Source organism: Lithobates pipiens, unplaced genomic scaffold (genome assembly GCF_037356315.1).
Source record: "Lithobates pipiens isolate NorthernLeopardFrog02 unplaced genomic scaffold, aLitPip1_a1.2 Scaffold_3, whole genome shotgun sequence".
NCBI classification, from domain to species: domain Eukaryota; kingdom Metazoa; phylum Chordata; class Amphibia; order Anura; family Ranidae; genus Lithobates; species Lithobates pipiens.
Window position 1 is genome coordinate 181,292,179 of NW_027507790.1, and position 23,050 is coordinate 181,315,228.

Here is a 23,050-nt window from a genome sequence, read left to right on the forward strand (position 1 = left end):
ATATATATATATATATATATATATATATATATATATATATTCTTTACCACTAAATCCTATAAAACTATATCACTAAAATTAAAAATATTTCATTAAGTGTTTAGTGATATAAATAAAATTAAATAACCTACAAATAAAAAAGTAATTAAATAAATCTATTAAATGAAATCACCTTGTGATACACCATACAATAAATCATACACAAAACCACTTCCCCCGGGAATGTTACAATTCTCAAAACACTTCCCAATGTACATATAAAGTGTTACAAAGTCCATAAATCTTCAAAACATGTTTCACATAACAAATAGAAGTAGTGAAAAATGATGATCAGTGTCTCTCGGCACTTGTTAAAAGGAACAATATACATACTTTATCATTTTTAAAGTGGCGGCTTAGAGGTGAGGATGTTTTCAGCGGAGTGGTGATACACAGGTGACAAGGGGATAGCAAGTGTATTATTGATTTATGTCTATATCATACATTGTGTGTGTGTGTGTGTGTGTGTGTGTGTGTGTGTGTGTGTGTGTGTGTGTGTGTGTGTGTGTGTGTGTGTGTGTGTGTGTGTGTGTTTATTGAACCTTGTGGTTATTGAACCTTAAAAATTTTCTGTATTTTATTTTTAGCGTAGACTTTTGCTTCGTTCTCTAGCCATTTAGTTACTATGAATCCATTATGTGTGTCCCTTTATTCCAGGTCAATTTTCCCAGATTAAATAGGTATTGGATATGGTGGTTAAGGATCACTAAAGGCATTTCAATTCTCTTTTTCATCTGAGCCGAGCCGTCCTCAGGGAATGGGACTGCTTTTATTATATCCCCCCCCTTTCTGCTCCTATTAAAAGAAGAAACTGTGCTGATGATAGACATTTGTTGCTGTAACTACACCTTCTAATGCCTTCTCCCTGGGCTATTGATTTCCTCGTTTGCTGCTGGATTGACAGGTGAGCACCAAAAGAACACAAGTCTCAATATTTTGCATTTTCTTTAGGACAACAGCATCATTTCTATTGATCTTTTAAGCCTTTGTAATTGCTTTTTCTTTTGAAAAGCAGCAATTCTCAACTCTAAATCTGCAGTTTTCACAAAAGTAAAATACCAGGGGAAAAAAAACAGGCAATTTTTTTGGGTTTGTCGAAGAAGTCCACATTTGTCAAGGTTACTGCAAATAACCTGGTGTGGTGAATTGACTCTTATTGGATTTGCTGTTTACAAAGATGGATATGTTTCCTAAAATCTATTGCCAAGTATATGATGTGGTTTACAAAATAGGTTATTGTGTCCTAGCATGTACTGAATGATATAATCAACACAGTCATAAAACTGAAAAATGAATGAAAGTGATGGAAAGTTGCAGTTAGCTGTTAAAAAATAAAAAATAAAAAAAATAATAATAAAAAAAATATATATATATTGCAGTTTACTGATGAAGATCAAGTGAATCGATGGGTTTTTATATACTAAAAGGAGTGGAGGATTTTCTGCTGGCAATGTGAAAGGTTAGTTTACAATGTAAGCCAAACAGCCATAATATTGTGACCACTGACAGCTAATGTGAATAACAATGATGATCTCACTACAATGGCACCTAAAAGTGTGTGTGAGATTATATATATATATATATATATATATATATATATATATATATATATATATATATATATATATATATATATATATAATCTCTATTTGGCAGCAAGTAAACATGTCCATGAAGTTGATGTATTGAAAAGCAGAAAACAAAAAAATGGGGAAGTGTAAGAATTGTAAGAATTTGAACATATAGCAAAAGAGGGCACACAAATATAGATTTGAGCTAGCTGCACACCCCGTAGCCATACTTGGAAAAATGAAGAAGAGATTCCCCATTTTTTGTTTTTGAGGAGCAACAGAAAAACCAATCGCTTTTGTAAAAATTGATTAATCAGAGCTCATATTTTAAATAAAAAATGTTTGTATTGTAATGAAATTTAACAAGTGATGTTGACAATAAAATTTATAAATTTTTACAAAAGAATTTGAACATATTTGACAAAGGCCATATTGTAATGGCTGGACAACTGGGTCAGAGCAACTCTAGAACTTCAGCTTCTTGTTGGATGTTCCCAGTCTGCAGTGGTCAGGACCTACCAAAAGCGGTCCAAGGAAGAAAAACCGGCAACAGGTTCATGGGCGGCCAAGGCTCAATGATGCACATGGGGAGCGAAGGCTGGCCAGTCTAAGCCGATCCAATAGAAGAGATACTTTGGGTCAAATTGCTGAAAAAGTTAATGTTGGTTCTGATAGAAAGGTGTCAGAACACACAGTGCATCCCAGTTTGTTGTGCATGGGACTGCGTAGCGACAGACCGGCTAGGGTGCCCATTCTGACCAGTGTCTACAGCCAAAATTGCCTACAATGGACACATGAACATCAGAACTGGAGCACAGAGCAACAGAAAAGGGTGCATTGCCTGGTCAGTGTCCAGTCTGAGGTTGCCACTCCATTTATTCCAGTAGGATACCATAGATGTGTAATTTCTAGGGGCTACCCTTCCTTTCTAAAGCAATAGAAGAAGGTGGCCTGATTTGATGAGTTCAAGAATGGTATAAGGCACAGAAAAAGGAGTTCAATGTGTTGACTTGACCGCCAGATTCTCCAGATCCAATTGATCATCTGTGGGATGTGCTGGTAAAACAAGTCCCAACCTCACAATTTACAGGACTTATAGGATCTGCTACTGATAGCTTGGTGCCAGATACCGCAGCATACCTTCAGAGGTCTAGTGGAGTCCATGCCTCAATGGGTTATAATGGATATTTATAATATAATGGCCGATTGGTGTATAATGTTAATTAAAAAAACAGTGTTCAATTATTATTATATATTTTTATAAATATACAAGTTTTCTGCATGAACAAGTGTACAAAACATTATACACGATGACATCAGATAAAACAAAAATGCAACACAGAAATTGAGATCCATAACCATCGTACATGCAAGATCTTACAGAGAATGTATCCTAGAACACTGTATAAAGGAAGATAGGATTGTTCAATGTTAATACCCATTAAGCACAAAGAAAATTAAAAGACTCTGTCACTTTGTTGATTCAGGGCAAAGTTAGAGTGTCTGCTCATAGCTCAAGTCTCACATGTCTAAGCTCTGGTGTTGACTGGTTCTAGACACATGGATGACGTTGTGTCTCCTGTGACAGTGCGTGGCACTAGCAATTGGCCACTCTAGCCTAAACACTTCCACATAGCCAAAATGTAGCACGCTCCGATACTCAGAAGCCCCGCTTTTTTTTTTTTTTTTAGGGAGGGTTCTAATAGTATGGGGGATGGTGAGGGAGAAAAGCTGGCTAGGTATAGATGCCTAGTGTACAGTGCATCCAGAAAGTATTTACAGCACTTCACTTTTTCCACATTTTGTTAGGTTACATAAGTATTCACAGCCTTTGCGCAATAATTTGTTGAAGCACCTTTGGCATCAATTATAGCCTTCATTTTTATTTTTTGTATGATGCCACAAGCTTGGCACACCTATTTTTGGGCAGTTTCTCCCATTCTTCTTTGCAGGACTTCTCAAGCTCCATCAGGTTGGGTGGGGAGCATCGGTGCACAGCCATTTTCAGATCTCTCCAGAGACGTTCAAATCAAGTTCAAATCTGGGCCACTCAAGGACATTCAGAGTTGTCCTGTAGCCACTTCTTTGTTATCATGGCTGTGTGCTGAGGGTTGTTGTCCTGTTGGAAGATGAATGTTCGCCCCAGTCTGGAGGTCCAGAGCACTCTGGAGCAGGTTTTCATAAAGGATGTCTCTGTACATTGCTGCATTCCTTTCCCTCGATCCCTCAATTTCTGCCACTGAAAAACATCCCCACGGCATGCTGCTGCTGCCACCACCATGCTTCACTGTAGGGATAGTATAGGAAAGGGTATTGTTTGTAGAATTTTCAGGTGAATAAATGAATTGAATCCATTTTGGAATAAGGCTGTAACACAACAAAATGTGGAAAAAGTGAAACACTGTGAATATTTTACGGATGCACTGTACGTGAAGGTGTCTGTGTACAGACACCGTTACTTTCCCCTGAAATTAGTTACTTTACAATACTGGATTTGGCATATGTTGTTTAGGCTAGAAAGGCGGAAAAGAAGTCCCAAGCGCTTCTACAAAAATGGGTAGCACTGAATCACAGATGTGTGCATTTGCAGATTAAATATTTTAAAAAATATTCTCAGGCTGGAAACCCATGCGCAAATGCCAGTATAAAATGCAACAAAACATATGAAAAATAACCAAAGACGCTAAAGTGTGAATGGATGGGATCTAAGAGAACAATCATATCAATCACCATGCGAGAGTAAGGCTTCTGCTCAGGTCAGCTATTAATCAGTAGGCCAAGTGGCAATCTGTCCAAAAATGGTATTAGCTAGGTCAACTTGGCTCTCTCCACTTCAATCAAGAGGTAGACACCTTCTACAACAAAAATACATTTTTATAAAGCAAGAGACTGCAGCCCCTACCATCAGCATTGAGAGAAACCTGAGAAATATAGGTGCAATAGGAATATGCAAAGTTCAGATTAAAGTAGAAGTCCAGTCTGAAGTCCGCTCTCTGCTGTCATTTTATTTTGTTTAAAAAAGTCCTGTTTAGAGAGCTCAATAGCTCAGGCTAAAATTTACACAGTGAATGAGTCGGAGCCGAGTCTACCTCTCACCTTTCTTTCGGTATGGCATCATAAAGTAGACAAATACTGCTGCTACATTATGAGAATCCTGTGTCCAAGGTGAAACATCCACGCAAAATACAAACAAACATACACACAGAGCATTACTTTTGCAGTAAGTCTCAGCCTGCTTTCAATATGTGGATCCTACAATTTGCAGGCTTAATTGTATTAAGAACTGCCTGTATTGCTCACAACCACCAATAAAATAACACAGTAATAAATGAAGCAGAGAAGATAGTCTTGCTATATTGCTGTATCAGCAGATTAATTATACTAACCATGACCTGGATTATTATGACCTTCATAATCGCATGTCAGCGAGGAATTAAACAGATGCAATTTTAAAGGTTCATACAGGATTCATTTAGTATCTTAAAAGTCAATCAGCGTAAATGTTCGAATCACTGATTCACTTTTCTACCTGTCTGCACTGAGAACATGAAAATCCCTTTTCAAAGCTTGCAGTAAAGATATTATCAAAGCACTTGAAGCATGAAACTATTTAACGAGGTGGATGAGAACACCCAAGTGTACATACTGAGCAGGTTCACCTCCTCTGCCACCAGAGGTAATTCTGACTAAAGTAACTACTAAACCTGGAAAATTGGGACAACTAATAACATAAAAAATTACGCAAAATGTATACAAGTTGTACAAATAGTGGTGTCAGACACCACAAACACATAATTTGCAATTCTATTCTATAGTGAAAGACGGAATAATGCTAGAATTATGTAGGAGTCTTGGCAGAAAACACAACTTCTGATTTTTATTGTTACCTTTTTTGGATATGAATAATCTGATACTCAAGATATTTCTATAGCGTTAGAGAAATATATACTTGTAAGATACATATGCCATAGCTGTACTGTGCACTCGACAACACCTTGAAAATGGCACTCCAGAGTGAGGACATTTATGAAATGTGCTTTTTGGTCAAACATGCCAACTATTACTTCTGTTAGCTAGACAGGTTTGTTCTGTGCACCCCTCTGATCCTGGCTTAACTTTGTTACCAAAAGCTTAGTATTCCTAATTTTGAGTTAATCTTAAAGAAGCATAGCCCAAAAGTTTCACTTTTCAGCCTTCTCTCCACCTCCTCGTCCAAATTTTGGCACTTGTTGCCTAGACAATCAAAGCGGAAGTTATGCCTCTCCTCCTCTTTGCCCGCAGCTTTATGGGACACATCACAGGTCCCAGAAGGCAGTGGGATGATTCACAAAGCACAGTGCAACTCATGCATGCGCGCTGTGAAGCCGTACAGTCTAAACGAACCAAACATTCTGGAGCTGGGGACTCGAAGAACAGTGAAGAACCAGCTCAAGTAAGGACAGAGCTAAATCCTTGGACAGGTAATTGTCCTTTTATTAAAAGTCAGCAGCTATAGTATATGTAGCTGTTGACTTTTACATTTTTCCTTTCTAGGGTGAAGATCCTATCCTCTTTACCCACTTGCTTACTGGGCACTTAAACCCGCCTCCTGCCCAGACCAATTTTCAGCTTTCAGCGCTGACACACTTTGAATGATAATTGCGTGGTCATACAACACTGTACCCAAATTAAATTTTTATCATTTTTTTCACACAAATAGAGATTTATTTTGGTGTTATTTAATCACAGCTGGTATTTTTATTTTTTGCTAAATAAAAAAAGATGGAAAATTGTGAAAAAAAAAAAAAAAGTTGTTAGAAATTTTTTCAAACAGGTAATTTTTCTCCTTCATTGATATGCGCCGATGAGGCGGCACTGGTGGGCACCGATAGGCTGCACTGATGGGGACAGATAAGACAGTACTAATGGGCACAGATAAGGCGGCACTGATGGCCACTGATAAGATGGCACTGATGGGTAATACTGATGGCCCTGATGATGAGGCACTAATTGTGGGCACTGATGGGTGGCACTAGTAGGAGACAGTGTTGTGTACTGCTAGGTGGCACTGGCAGGCAGCACAGGTGGGCACTGAGGAGCTGGCGGCAGCTTTCCGTGATCTGGACCGATGTCCCTCTCACAGCTGCCGGTGATTGGATTTTTTTTTCTTACCGGCTCTGTTTACATCACATGATCAGCTGTTATTGGCTAACAGCTGATCATGTGGTAAGGAGTCGGGACCGACCCCTTACTCCAATCTGTGATCCAGCGAGTCTCATAGGCTCGTTGATCACAGAGCACGCCGTGAGAGCCCTGCAGGAGGCGCACAGGCCGCTCAGGCACGGGAGGACATCAATAGACGTACTCCCGACAAAGCAGGTCCACACTGTAGCCATCATTCGGCTATAGCGCAGATCAGAACAAGTTAAAGGGGTATTAAAACAAAAGATGTTACATATTGCAGGTTACCAATAGTTAAATTGGCTGCATTAGGTTTCTTCTTTTTTTTTTTTTTGGGCGTTTTACCTTTATTTTTTCCCTACTAATTGTGCCAATAACACAGTTCGTTTCAAGGGGTAGCTCCACTCTATGGAGAAGCAATGGAGACACCTTTGGATAGCAGCAATGTCAATGTGGGGTGAGGGTAGTTTTAGGACCCATTCTCACATACAAATGGAGCCAATAAAAGTGTTTGTTAACCCAAAAACAAAAAATGGATCCTGGGCCTGTTCCCTTAAAGTTTGTTATACAGTACAGTACTTGTGCTGTGTAATTTGGCCCTCTCTATCACCTAAAATACCTGGGATGATCCTGCCTGGTTCTTCCCTCCCCTCTGTAAACTGACCGCGGGTTATCATGGCTGCTGAGCCCTGACACTGGTCAATTCACATGCCTCCGTCATCCGCAGTTCTCCTGTCCTCCTCTCTTCATCCCTCCCTGCCTGTCTGCTCGTACTAGGGCCGCTCTGCTCCCCTCCCTGCTGCTCTAAAATCGTTATGTTTATACCATCCCCTCTGTTAGAGAAGAACATGTGTCCTAGTGTCTGTGCTTTATAAAAAAAAATAGCACATTTCTACCTGATTTCACAGAGTCTCCTGGCGCTCATGTGATTCCTCAGGTCTCCCCTCCTCGGCTGATATCAGCGGGAGTTCTCAGCCCAGCCCACTGGAGCTGTCAGTCAGGGAAAGGAGAGAGCTGAGGAGTCACGTGAGCACCGGGAGGCACTGTGAAATCAGGTAGAAATCTGCATTTTTTTAATAAAGCACAGACACTAGGACAGGTTGTTGTTATCTAACAGAGGGGATGGTAAAAACATAACAGTGGTTTAACAACCACTTTAACAACTAGATGCAGGAGACCCAGTGGGAGTTTCCAGCGATTAGCTGCAAATAACTGTGGCCATTCAAGTGTAACTGCTTAAGCATTAATTACCTGCGAATGATTGGCCCAGTAGTTGCTGTTCGAGCAGCTGAATGGGGCCTAGGATGTACTGGCAAATTTAGATTAACCTTGAGTAACATTAAAGTAGAACCCAACCTAACACTTTTTAATCAATTACAGCAAACCGTTGTTTTTTTTCCTTTTGGGATAAAGGTTTTACATTAATAAATAAATGTTGAGAAATGTAAGCACCCTTGTCAATGTTAAATGGTTTACCTCCACCCTCTAACTTTCACTTTTGCTGGACAGCTTGGTCTGTTAAAGGAATCTGAAAAAAACCAAACAGACTTACTGGATAAATCACCAGGCAAAAACAAAGCCACCGTGATTGAATAAACTATATGGTTTAATGCAGGGGTGTCCAAACTTTTTTCAAAGAGGGCCAGATTCGATGAAGTGAACATGTGTGAGGGCCGACCATTTTGCCTGACATTCTTTGAACCATTAAAATTCGGTCATTCGAGCACTCATACCTGGCCCAACAAAAATTCTTGTGCCTTTGTCGCGCTCGTTTGCCCGACACACAGACGAATGCTCTGTTCTTTAGGGGTACCGTTAGGTCTTAATGGTACCCCACACATTGGAAACATGGGGTGCTTTTGGTGCAGCGCAATAAAAAAAAAAAAAAAAGCTCTGGGACTTCTTTCCCTGCATTTTTGTGGGTATGGAAGCCCATTGAAATGCATGGGCTGCCCTACACACAGCATGCAGCCATGCAGATGTGAGCCAAGGGCTTATTGGAGGGGCAGTAAAACTACATGGTTAAGCTGTTTTTACCACCCCCAACTTCTCCCCCTTTAGCTGCAGAGGGAGCAGCTGGGGGTGTACACATGCTGTGGCTGCAGCTGGAGGTATGCTCAGGGTGAATGGGCCTGCACTGCAACTACCCCGCAACTGTGTGGACTGCACAGTTGCGGTATAGTGATGCTACATTTACGGGCTTAAAACAGGTGGTAAGGAGGCAACATAATGCCTCTTTACCACCTTTCAAATGCCTCTGAAAAGCGATCTGTATATGGATTGCTTTTCAGAGGAGCAGCAATCCTGGCTGCTATCACACACACAAGCACCACAAAAGCAGTTCTGATGGTACAAGAATGGGGGGGGTCTGGATTAAAAGTAACACACATGCATACACATACACACAGACATACACACATACAGACACATGCATACACATATAGACACATGCATATACTTACATACATACAGACACATACATACATACAGGCACATACATACATACATACAGACATACACGCACATACATACACGCACATACAGACATACATACAGACACACACACACACACACATACATGCACACAGATACATACAGACACACATGCTGCACACACATACAGACACACATGCACATACGCATACATACAGACACACATGCACATACGCATACATACAGACATACATGGACACACACACACATGCAATCATACATGCACAGACACACACACACATGCACACACACACACACAGACACACATGCACAGACAGACACACATACACACACACACATACATACATACATACAGACAGACATGCACACACACACACATATAGACACACATGCACACACATACACAGACACACATACATACAGATACACATGCACACATACATACAGACACACATGCACACACATGCATACATACATACAGACATGCACACACACACATACAGACAGACATGCACACACACACACATACAGACACACATGCACACATACACATACAGACACACATGCACATACATACAGACAGACATGCACACATATACATACAGACACACATGCACACATACAGACACACATGCACACACATACATACAGACACACATGCACACACACACACATACACATAAATAAAGCCTTTTTAAAACGAATCTAGCTTGTAGTACAGTACCTTTCCATTCCATTTCCTCATTCAGCCGGGTACTGCACTGTAGGGGGAAGCAGAGAGCACAGCACACTCCTCTGCACTTTACTTTCACTTTTGAAGCCGACGGAGCTTCACACAGTGCCGGGGATCGGCTCATTTGACAGCCCTGATCCCGCAGCACACCAGGCGGGCCGTTCAAAACCGGACTGCGGGCCGCGATTGGCCCGCGGGCCGGACTTTGGACATGCCTGGTTTAATGTATTAGTGTGCAACCTCCTCTTCTGTATTAGTTGTGGGATATTAGTGTATTACTCGATAGAGGGCAAGTAGGAAAGGAGTATGGGAAAGTTATTTCTCATGCCTTTGCTATGTTCTCTATTTCTGCATCCTGTGTCAGCAAAGACATTCAAGCATTTAAGGCAAGTTTTAATCTGATTAGTGGGTGTGAGAAACTTCTTGATAATGGCATATATTATTATCAGGCAGGTATCTTCAGAAAAATGGGTGTTCCATCTGCAACAGCAGCAGCATTCCGGGACAAGATTACAGCCAACAGGGAGCAATGCAGACTGGTGTAGCGTAGTAACATCTGGATGAAAAGATAACCTTCACCTTGTGAAAAAATCAACCTCTGGCTAAAATACCTTTCTTGTATGAAATTGTATGCATCTCATCTTTGATAGGTACCTAGAATTCTGCTGCCTTTGGACCCCTTTCACACTGGGGTGCTTTCCAGGCGCTACAGGCACTGCAGCAGCACTTTGCGGGTGGTTTTAACCCCAACTCTGCCGCTAACGGGGGGGGGGGGAGGAAGCTCCCTGCTAGCAGTCGACGCACCCAGTGCCCCAGTGTGAAAGGGGTCTTATAAACAGCAAATTAACAAACTAACTTAAGTATTTCCTACCTGTTGTCATCCACTTGCACAAGGAAACGCACTATATCATGGTGACCTTTTAATGCTGTAAGCTCGGTGTATGGATTTTGGATCTGTTCTTCTCCAATGTTCAACACTGTGGTCTTCTAAAATTGAATACAAAAGAAAAAAATATATATTTATTGTAAAATGTTAGATTTTCCAGGAATATTGGGGAAGTCAATGGAAACACATTTTCTGGTGAAAACTGACAATTCATTCAGTTCTATTGGCCGCAGTGCACTGCGATATGGTGGATTGTGTTGCTGTGCACTGCACTGAAAAAAGTACTTACTGCAGGTCTTACTTTTTGTTTTTTGCACGCATCACATTGGCATCAGCTGAGCCAACTGTAAACAATGCCAACTGGCCTGTCTTGCAACGAGATTATGCTGGGATAGGCTGACCATAGCAGTCGCTTGGTATAAAAAAAAGGCCATAGAGGCAACCAATCAGCTTCTAGCTTTCATTTTCAAAGCTTCCAGTGAAACAGGCAGATATTTTAATGCAAAAGAGGCAAACTATGGAGGTTGATTTATTTAAGGCAAATACAATGTGCACTACAAGATCGCTTACTCTAGATCTGAGGGGAAACTCTGAAATGAGGGAAAGCTCTGCTGATTTCTATCACCCAATCACATGCAAGCAAAAATGCTTTTAAAATTCCTTGCATGTTCCCCTCAGATCTAGAGCAACTGCACTTGCAGTACACAGACTATTTGCCTTTAGTAAATCAACCCTTGTGTCTCTTTTGTGTTAAAGTGGTTGTAAAACTCAGACATGAAATATGAGCAAAGCATATCCCACTATAGTGTGTATTTGTGAGGAGCACTAAGGGGGAGATTTACTAAAACTGGGGAGTGCAAAATCTGCTGCAGCTCTGCATAGAAACCAATCAGCTTCCAGGTTTTAGTGTCAAAGCTTAATTGAACAAGATGAAGCTAGAAGCTGATTGTCTATCATGTACTGCACCAGATTCTGAGTGCTCCAGTTTTAGTAAATCTTCCCATCATTTCTGTCTGCTGCCTCATTCCTCTGCTATCTACATGACTCACTTCTTCAAGTTTTCCTGACACCAAGAGAAAAAAAGATGACAGGAGAGGTAGCATTAGCACGCAGCCTGTGATTGACAGCTTCATCTTTGTTCCTATGTATCCCTTTCCTCCCATCAGCTTTCCTCACTGAACTCTGCAGAGTGTAATTGTATCCCCCCACCTCCTGCTTTCTGAGAGCTCAGGCAAGCTGTATACATTCTGGATGTATGTATAGGAGAGATGGCTGCAGGTAAACTGGTATGGTACAACTCATGTAGGCAGATGTATTCCATCTTTGTGTATCACCTGAGGCCAGTCCCTTTACTGGGTATATATACTTTAACATTTCCTTCCTACCCGCCGTCTGCACTGATGGTGACAACAGTGGACTCTACCTGCACAGTGTGTCAGCAGGGCTACTTGTAGTCTCTACTAGTAAGGCAAGTGACAACACAGTAGCATAACTGGGATACATTTGTCCTAAGGTTGCACCGATACTAGTATTGGTGCCGATACAGAGTATTTGCACAAGTATCAGTACTCCTGCAAATGCATCGGTACCTGAAACTGATACTTTCAGGCTTGGCTCTTTGAGCTGTCAGTGGGTCTCCCCAGTGTTAAAGAAGTCCAGTAATTGAAGCTGAAAAAAAAAAAAAAAAAAGAAAAGCAGCTGGCAATGTTTATTAACAGCATTGCTCAGCCCTTAAACGCTAAAATAAAAAGAAACATTGTTTCTTTTTGTATATTTCTGCTTCATCTGCAGATCAAAGGCATGAACAAATGTTCCTCTGTTTAACCCCTTAACTCTTAATTTACTCTAATCGGCCTTAATTAACTCACTATTCTCCTCCATTTCATGTCTATTTTATAAACAATTAAAAACTTTTTTTTGTTTGCTTAGTTAGTGAATATTTTTACACATATACATTAACAAATATTTATACATTTCACAATGAAAAAGTGCTAAATTAAAAAAAAAAAAAAATCTATTTATTTAATTTGTAAATTTTCAATGCTTTGTACCATTGCTGACAGCTGAAGTTAAAACAAAACAGTTGCAGTAGGTATCGGTAATTGGTACCGGTGAGTAAAATAAATAAATAAATAAAAAAAAAAAATAAAGCGTATCGGTACTTGTACTCATTGAAAAAAAAAAAAAAAAATGGAATCGTGCATCCCTAGTTGTCCTCCATAACAGGAAGCGCCCAAACAAGAACCTTTATAGCAGCATCACCAGATTTTATTTATATGAAGGCTGCAGATTTAAAAGCATTAAAATCAACATTTGAGCTCACATTAAAGCTTTTGTGTAATTTTAGTGACTGGATTTGGATCTACTATAGGGTAACAAATAAAGCGCATTATCACGGCAAGATCAACAAGTATTATATTAAAGCCATTTTATCATGGGTAGGTAGTCAGGTTGCAAAAAAAACACACATACATAATATATATATTTAATTATTTTTATAAAGGAATAAGATGATCCAGAGTATAACCACACAGAATCAATGTAATATCTCACAGAAAATAGAGGCAATCCAAAGTATCATGGAAGCATGGAGGGAGATACAGAAAATGCAAGGTAATGTGAACATAAATATGAAGAAGGGCTCTTGGATGGACACTCATTTTAAAAGAGAGAAAAAAAAAAAGGAACAAAAAAGGTTAAAGGGCACCAGAAAGGTAGGTCTCAGGCATGAAAGCTATTGACGTGTAAGGAGGTGCCATACAGTGCCTTGAAAAAGTATTCACACCCCCTGAAATTGTCCATAATTTGTCATGTTACAACCAAAAAAGTAAATGTATTTTATTGTGATTTTACATTATAGACCACATAAAGTGGCAAATAAGACCCCATGGACACCTGAGCATTTTGTAGCCTGAAGCTACAAAACGCTAGAGGGGAAAAAATCTATTATTCTCAATGGAGATGGTTCACATCTCCACTCCATGTTGCCTGAAGCCGAACGCCTGAAGCTCAAACAAGTTCCGGACCCTTTTTTGTTGCTCAAATTGAGCAGATTTAGGCGTTTTTCTTCTTTTAACATTGGTGACCTTTTGCCCTGCACAAAATCGCGGCAAATCGTGGTAAAAAACGCCGCAAAATCGCGGTAAATTCGCTCGATTTTCTACTTGAAAGCGCTACGCTCAGGTGTGAATGCAGCCTAATTGTGAAGTGGAAGGAAAACAATAACATGGTTTTCAAAATTTCTTACATACAAATGCACGCCACACTTTTCAGATTTTTATTTGTAAAAAATGTTGAAAACCATTTAGCAGTGAAGTAGAAATACGTGAGGATCCAGCGGTATTCCTTTTGCATCTGTCAGAGATCCCAAGAAAAACATACAGGAATTCTATCCTGTGCCACTTGGTAAATACAGCCAAGGCATGCCTAACACTTAGCCCCTGTACACACGGTCGGAGATTCTGCCAACCAAATCCGTCGGATTTTGCCCGTCGGATTTAGTCCGACGGATTGTATCCGAAACTGTTGCATACACACGGCCGGGCCAAGTTGGCGAAAAATCTGATCTTTCAGAACGTGATGACGTAATTTCGTTACGATGCGGCTACATTCAGGCTAGTAGCCAATAGCTTTGATGTAGGAATTTGATCTGAGCATGCGTGGCACTTGGTCCGATCAAAATGCTCTACACATGATTGTATTAGGTCCGACCGGCCAAGTTGGTCGGGAAATCTTTCCAACATGTTAGAAAATTGGGTCGGACGGAGATTCGGACGGAATCAGTCCGATGCATACCACACACAGTAGGATTATCTGACGACACGGTCCGATAAGACTCATTCCGACAGATTCTCCGACCGTGTGTACAAGGGCTTAGGTGGAAACAGACACAACCTCCTAATATGAGCATGTGGTTTAAGAAAGTAGAGGAGGTGAACAGGATGGAAGACCTAGTATGGACAGCCAGGAAAAGGAGAAAAATGTACTTAGAAATTTAGACACCATGGAATTGCTACATTTCTTCGGAGGAAGGAAAAAAACTGATTGATGTGATTTAGAGGAGGGGGGGGGGGGAGTATAGGAGATGAATATGAGAATCGAGGGGGAGGTAGAGGAGGAGATATGGGTGGAGATTGTTCATGTTTCCATCCTTGTTTAAAAGAAAAAGAGAGAAAAATAAAGAAATTATTTAAAAAAAACAAAAAAAAAAACATTTATCATTTTCCTTCCACTTCGTGTTGATCTATCACATAAAACCCCAATAAAAAGACATTTACGTTTTGGTTGTAATTTGACAAAATGTGGAAAATTTCAAGGGGTTTGAATACTTTTTCAAGGCACTGTAAGGTGTATGTGTGCTACAGCAAGGAGAGACGGGAAGACTTCAATCTTCAGAGTAGTGTTACAAGAGGGCTTTACCCTCATCTGAATATACAAACATGTCCCAGTATGACCAGGTTTTGGTATATTGCTCTCTCCTATTTTGGGCAGTCAGTACTAGCTCCTTCAGAGCACTGATGCTTCTGACTTTATTAAGCCACATAGCAATGGAAGGAGGGTTAGTGTCTTTCCAGTACAGGGTAATACAAGCTTTGGCGGCATTAACCATACGACGAAGAATTGATATCTTGTATTTCTTCAAAGGAATGGGGGTTCTAGAGGGGAGGTTAGGGAACTTTACATCAGACTTGGTGGGGATGAGGTTTCTGCTGGGGGGGCAATTATGGAAGCTTTGAGACACTAATAGGTTAGAAGATCTGCAGCTGGCTGGAGACCCGGGAGAAGAGAGGCAACGGCCTGGTGGTTGAGAAACACTGGATTAGATCACTGCTTAGGGGGGCAAGTCGAAGTGCTGGAAATCCAGACTACTATGTTCTGTGTCAGAGCAGCGGTCCTGATCTATAGGGCAGCTTAACATAGTTCCACAATAGTGTTCACCTGTTCCCCCAAATAGCGAACAATTTAAGGTGTTCGTGGCAAATTCAAAAGCCGTGGAACACCCTTTAAAAGTCTATGGGAGAAATCTAAAGTGCTAATTTTAAAGGCTTATATGCATGGTATTGTCATAAAAAGTGTTTGGGGACCTGAGTCGTGCCCCAGGGGACATGTATCAATGCAAAAAAAACGTTTTTAAAAACGGCTGCTTTTTTGGGAGCAGTGATTTTAATAATGCTTAAAGTGAAACAATAAAAGTGTAATATTTCTTTACATTTTGTACCTGGGGGGTGTCTATATAGTATTCCCGTGAAAGTGGTGCATGTTTCCCATGTTTAGAAAAGTCTGACAGCAAAATTACACTACATTGTCCCAAGGCCTGTAGTGTCTTTTTTTTTTAACCAAATGGTAGGGGTACATTTATACCCCGTTACACAACCCAACCACCGAGCAAGGGTTGTGGGGATGAGGCCCTTCTCCCCATCAACATGGGGACACGGTGCTTTGTGGGAGCCGCTACCCCAAAGCGCCCTCCCAATGTTGAGGGCATGTGGCCTGCTACGGTTCAGGAAGGGGGGGCACTCTCTCGTCGCCCCTCTTTTCCTGTGGCCTACCAAATTGCGTGCTCGGATAAGGCTCTCATATGGATTTTTGGGGGGACCCCACGTCATTTTTTTTACATTTTGGTTTGGGGTTCCCCTGTGGGGGAATTCCATGCCGTTTTTATCAATGAACTCTTATGTGTATAGCCGGACCGACAATTCATTATAGCCGCGAGTCGTTTCAAATGACTTTTTTTCCTTGAGAAATGTCATTTTGCTGTCAGACTGTTCTAAACACGGGAAATGTGCGGCATTTTACAAGCATACTATAGACACCCCCCAGGTACGAAATTTAAAGGAATATTACACTTTTATTGTTTCACTTTAAGTCACTGCTCCAAAAAAAAAAAAAAAAAAAAAAAAAAAAAGTGCCAGTTTTAAAACTTTTTTTTGCATCGATACATGTCCCCTGGGGCAGAACCCAGGTCCCCAAACACTTTTTAAGACAATACCATGAATATAAGCCTTTAAAATTAGCACTTTTGATTTTTTATGTTCGTCTCCCATAGACTTTAACGGTGTTCACGTGTTCTGGTGCGATCCGAACGGGGGGGGGGGGGGAGGTGTTCAGCCCATCCCTATTCCCCAATCCTTTTTGACTGTTTAACCCATTGGCCAGGCCACACATACGTATTGTTGGGTGGCTGATGTTTTTGTGCTGAAAACCCACTCACTGTGCGGCACAGAAACAGAGCTCTGAAAGAAAGCTCTTGGTCCCTGCTAATGATTGGTAGACAGCGAGATTGGCTCCCAATCATATGACCACTGTGCAAGCCAATAACAGTGGTCATGTACATGGCCAATATTTCCTAACCCCTGGCAAACGTTTTTTAAAGGTACATTGGGGCAGATGAGAAAAGGAATGATAAAAAAAAAAAAAAAACACACACACACACACACACACACACACACACACACACACACTACTTGCATTTTATGCAACCCAATTGGATAGCAATTATGAAAAAAATTGCTTTATTGAAAGCTGCAGATTTAAAAATACTGAAAATGGGTGAGCAGCTCTGAATGCACACTGTTCCACCCTGCCCTGCACGCCGCTCCTGGCGGCTCCAGCCGCATAAACAAAATGGCTGATTCACACTGTATAGGCAACAGCAACTTTGTAATTTAACTTTATTCTACAGGATTTATCAAAATGATACCCGGCATGAAGGTTCTTGTTCAGGCTGTCTCTTATTAGGTGACAACTGCTTCTTTTCTCTACTCCTGCGTGGTCACCCATTTTACCAATTTAGACTATGAGCGATTATGCTGACAGACATTTTGCAGGCTTGGTTCAACATTGGTACTATTAAGAAGCTGGTGCAAAAGCTGTAGTGAGTGCATGTAGACAGAAAGTAGCTGAAAGAGGCTGGAGAAGACCAGCAGCACTGAGATTCAAAAAGGTTAAACAGTGAAAATAAATATTTCATAAAAAAAGTAAACATGGCATGTGTTTATTGATACAGGACTTCTGGCATCCTCTGAACTTTCAATCTTTTTATTTACAGTGCCTTGCGAAAGTATTCGGCACCCTTGAACTTTTCAACCTTTTGCCACATTTCAGGCTTCAAACATAAAGATATAACATTTAATTTTTTTGTGAAGAATCACCAACAAGTGGGACACAATTGTGAAGTGGAACGAAATCTATTGGATAATTTAAACTTTTTTAGCAAATAAAAAACTGAAAAGTGGGGCGTGCAAAATTATTCGGCCCCTTTACTTTCAGTGCAGCAAACTCACTCCAGAAGTTCAGCGAGGATCTCTGAATGATCCAATGTTGTCCTAAATGACTGATGGTGATAAATAGAATCCACCTGTGTGGAATCAAGTCTCTGTATAAATGCACCTGCTCTGTGATAGTCTCAGGGTTCTGTTGAAAGCGCAGAGAGCATCATGAAGACCAAGGAACACACCAGGCAGGTCCGTAATACTGTTGTGGAGAAGTTTAAAGCCGGATTTGGATACAAAAAGATTTCCCAAGCTTTAAACATCCCAAGGAGCACTGTGCAAGCGATCATTTTGAAATGGAAGGAGTATCAGACCACTGCAAATCTACCAAGACCTGGCCGTCCCTCTAAACTTTCAGCTCAGACAAGGAGAAGACTGATCAGAGATGCAGCCAAGAGGCCCATGATCACTCTGGATGAACTGCAGAGAACTACAGCTGAGGTGGGAGAGTCTGTCCATAGGACAACAATCAGTCGTACACTGCACAAATCTGGCCTTTATGGAAGAGTGGCAAGAAGAAAGCCATTTCTCAAAGATATCCATAAAAAGTCTTGTCTAAAGTTTGCCACAAGCCACCTGGGAGACACGCCAAACATGTGGAAGAAGGTGCTCTGGTCAGATGAAACCAAAAATCGAACTTTTTGCCCACAATGCAAAACGATATGTTTGGCGTAAAAGCGACACAGCTCATCGCCCTCAACACACCATCCCCACTGTCAAACATGGTGGTGGCAGCATCATGGTTTGGGCCTGTTTTTCTTCAGCAGGGACAGGGAAGGTGGTTAAAATTGAGGGGAAGATGGATGCAGCCAAATACAGGACCATTCTGGATGAAAACCTGTTGGATTCTGCAAAAGACCTGAAACTGGGACAGAGATTTATCTTCCAACAAGACAATGATCCCAAACATACAGCAAAATCTACAAAGGAATGGTTCACAAATAAACGTATCCAGGTGTTAGAATGGCCAAGTCAAAGTCCAGACCTGAATCCAATCAAGAATCTGTGGAAAGAGCTGAAAACTGCTGTTCACAAACGCTCTCCATCCAACCTCACTGAGCTCGAGCTGTTTTGCAAGGAAGAATGGGCAAGAATTTCAGTCTCTCGATGTGCAAAACTGATAGAGACATACCCCAAGCGACTTGCAGCTGTAATCGCAGCAAAATGTGGCTCTACAAAGCATTAACGCAAGGGGGCCGAATAATTTTGCCCGCCCCACTTTTCATTTTTTTTATTAGTTAAAAAAGTTTCAAAAATCCAATAGATTTCGTTCCACTTCACAATTGTGTCCCACTTGTTGGTGATTCTTCACAAAAAATAAAAAATAAATGTTATATCTTTCTGTTTGAAGCCTGAAATGTGGCAAAAGGTTGAAAAGTTCAAGGGGGCCGAATACTTTCGCAAGGCACTGTAAATGAGCTGGATCATTCCTGCACCGCAGCTCACTAAGACAGGTCATACACGGTTCGAATCATAAGTATTCCCAGGAATACTTCCTTATAGCCCAGTGTGAGTGCAGACCACATGAGGAGTGGGGACATCAATCTCAGGCAAGGTTCAGTTAAACCTTTCATGACTAAGCCTATTTTTGGCATTTGGTGTTTACAAGTTAAAATCCATATTTGTTGCTAGAAAATTACTTGGAACCCCCAAACATTATATATATTTTTTTAGCAGAGACTCTAGAGAATAAAACTGTGATTGTTGCAATATTTTATGTCACTCGGTATTTGCGCAGCAGTGTTTTAAACGCAACTTTTTGGGAAAAGGGACACTTTCATGAATTAAAAAAAAAAGAAACAGTAAAATTAGCCCAATTTTTTTGTATAATGTGAAAGATAATGTTACGACGAGTAAATAGATACCAAACATGTCACACTTTATAATCGCACACACTCATGGAATGACGACAAAGTACGGTACCTAAAAATCTCAATAGGCGACGCTTTAATTCTTTTTTTTTTTACGGTTACCAGGTTAGCGTTACAGAGGAGGTCTAGTGCTAGAATTATTGCTCTCACTCTGACGATCGCGGCGATACCTCACATGTGTGATTTGAATACCGTTTACATATCCGGACGCGACTTCCGTATGCATTTTCTTTGCTTCACGAGCTCGCGGGGACGGCGGGCGCTTTAAAAATTATTATTATTTTTTTTTTAAATGAATAAATTATTTTAAAAAAAATAACATTTTGATCACTTTTATTGCTGTCACAAGGGATGTTTAATGTTAATAGGTGGTGACAGGTACTCTTTATGGAGGGATCGGGGGTCTAAAAGACCCTTGATCCGTCCTTTACACTTCAAAGTATTCAGATTGCCGAAAACGGCGATTCTGAATACTGTATATTTTTTTTAAACTGGCGCCATTTGGCAGCCGAGTAAACGGGAAGTGACGTCACGACGTCGCTTCCGTGTTTATTATTAGGAGACTGGAAAGATACTGATTACGATGACGCTGATTACGGCGTCATTCCAGTTCCTCCCCAGCAGCCGGAGGCATCCGATCGTGAATCGGTGCTCCCGATCGAGCGGAAGCACCGGTAACAACGTCCCCTCCCGCTCCTCCGGCATTACAGCCGAGCGGCTTTTAGCCGCTTCGGTTGTTATGCCTGGATAGCCAATCGTCCGCTGTAAAAAATGGTACCGGGATGAAGCCTGCAGGTGCGGGCATCATCCCGGTATAACCCCCGGAAGACGAGTACACACATCTGCGTACGCTCGGCGGGAAGGGGTTAAAGTGGTCCCAGGATGAGTGCAACCTTATACTGGCCATACACGGAGCAAATTTCTTTCCTGGTTGCAGGAATCGGCCAAGATTCAAACCATGTATGGGCAAGCTAAATGTACCAAGTTGATCAATCGATTAAATTGGGTACAACCAGCATGCTGGGTTTCACCTGCCAACTGTGAGCCTTTGTACACACCGTCGGAGATTCCGACGGAATGTGTCCTATCGGACCGTTTTGTCGGATAATCCGACTGTGTGTGGTCTCCATCGGACTGTTTCGGTCAGAATATCCGAAGGACCAACTTTTCCAACTTGCCGGTAAAATTTTCGGACATACTCCGATCATGTGTAGCCTACTCCGACGGACAAAGTGCCACGCATGCTCAGATCAAATTCCTAGACCAAAGCTATTGGCTACTAGCCTGAACGTAGTCCCGTCGTAACGAAATAACGTCATCACATTATGTACAATCGGATTTTCCGGCAACTTTGTCCGACTGTGTGTATGCAACAGTTTCGGACAAAATCCAACGCATTTGGTTGTCAGAACGTCCGACTGTGTGTAGAAGGGCTCACACTGGAAGGTGGGGGGGGGGGGTGTGTTCCGATGAGGGTGGAACTCCGCTTTAATTACTGCATGCATTTATTTCCATTTGTAAATTAACTTTAATGCCTTTTTATGCAGTATTTACCAAGCTTTTTGGTGCTTGTGCTAAATACGACATACAAGCAATAGTGAATTGACATTTTCATTGTGGCATGCGTTAAGTGGTCACGTGACGGTCATAATGCATGCGATAACCTTTAGTGAATTGTGCCCGGTGTCCTTGACGTTTTGGTGCAAGTTTTCTGTGCTTTGCCACCGACTTCTATTATGTGCCACAGTTTTTGCGCATTTTCTGCAAAATGCGCCAAAATAGCAGACATAATAGAAGCCTAAGACAAAGCGCAGACAACCCACGTGAAATCAGCGAGTAGACTACGCTGCGGAAGAAGCACCCCGGATCGGAGCTTACACAGGACAGGAAGCTTCCATCACTTCCTGTGTATTATAAACAATCGCCATGTTCAGGATACACCAAACAGGAAGTCCTATGGATCATACACAGGATTTATCACACAACAACACTCTGTAGTGTGAGGAGGGGACATGAAGAGGGGAATACATGTCTCCAATGTGGTCAAATTGTACAGGCCCTCTGCTGGGATCTGTAGTTCCTCAGTTGTCAGAAAGGTCTGAAGGCTGTGCAGAGATGATGGTGCCATTCTGGGACTTGTGGTCCTTACCTCCGCACCGGCCTGCGGTTCTCTCCCGCCCAAGAGCCATCGGAACATGGCTGTCACTACTGTGTCCGGGCTGAACAAACAACACGACCAGCCATACACTCTGTGCTATAATTTACAGCAGGCCTGACCGCAGCACACAGGCCCGGATCAGCTGAGGACGTTCCCTAGCAACCGGACACGGCGTTCTACGACGAACCGTCAGAATGTGTAATTAAGGAAGTGACGTTCTGTCGTCGCCATCTTGCTACACCCCGCACTCCTCCACATTGAGAAGGGAGAAAGCGGATATCTTGTTACACCCACCGGAGTTTTGCATTTTACACTTATTTTTAACAGTACCGTGAGTTTATATAGTGAAATACAGTGATTATAACTCTGTCTGACTGGTTGGAAGTTGAATTTTAAAAGAAGCGGCAAACCTGCTGATCTCACGTTTGCTAATCTGACAGAAGTTCGCTTTTAAAATTAAACATTCAGACGGAGTTCTAAGTACTGTATTTTACTATATAAATTCACTTTACTGTTAAAATTAAGTGTAAAATGCAAAACTCCGGTGGGTGTAACAAGATGTCCGCTTTCCCCCTCTCAGTGTATCCTTACTGTAGAGGAGTGTGGTGTGTAGCGAGATGAAACGTCACTTCCGTTACACATTCTGACGGGTCGCCTAATCTGATGAAACACAGGGGGACCAACCCTCGTGCATGTTGCTGATCCGGGAAGGGGGCGGGGCACGAGCTGTCATAGAGCTGTCACTGCTACTCGGAGTCATTCATACCTGGAATAAACATGCAGAGCAGCAGTGACATCGCTTACCGACTGGCTGCCCACATTAAATAGCCAGGCTTATTATTTTATACAATACAATAAACATTTAAAATAAAATATTGTAATACAAATATATAATACAGTAAACATA

At 41.4% G+C, this 23,050-nt stretch overlaps 1 protein-coding gene across 1 annotated transcript in view; it reads right to left on the reverse strand.

Moving 5' to 3' along the window:
* Nucleotides 1-22,335, reverse strand: part of WDR41 (WD repeat domain 41) — a 60,136-nt gene extending 37,801 nt beyond the window's left edge. Inside the window, exons 1-2 of the mRNA XM_077462584.1 lie at nt 22,135-22,335; nt 10,829-10,944 (exon numbers count right to left, since the gene is read on the reverse strand). Coding sequence (XP_077318710.1) covers nt 10,829-10,944; nt 22,135-22,182 — 164 coding nt within the window. The 5' untranslated portion in view covers nt 22,183-22,335. The remainder of the gene's footprint in view (nt 1-10,828; nt 10,945-22,134) is intronic.
* Between the last annotated feature and the right edge of the window lie 715 nt (nt 22,336-23,050).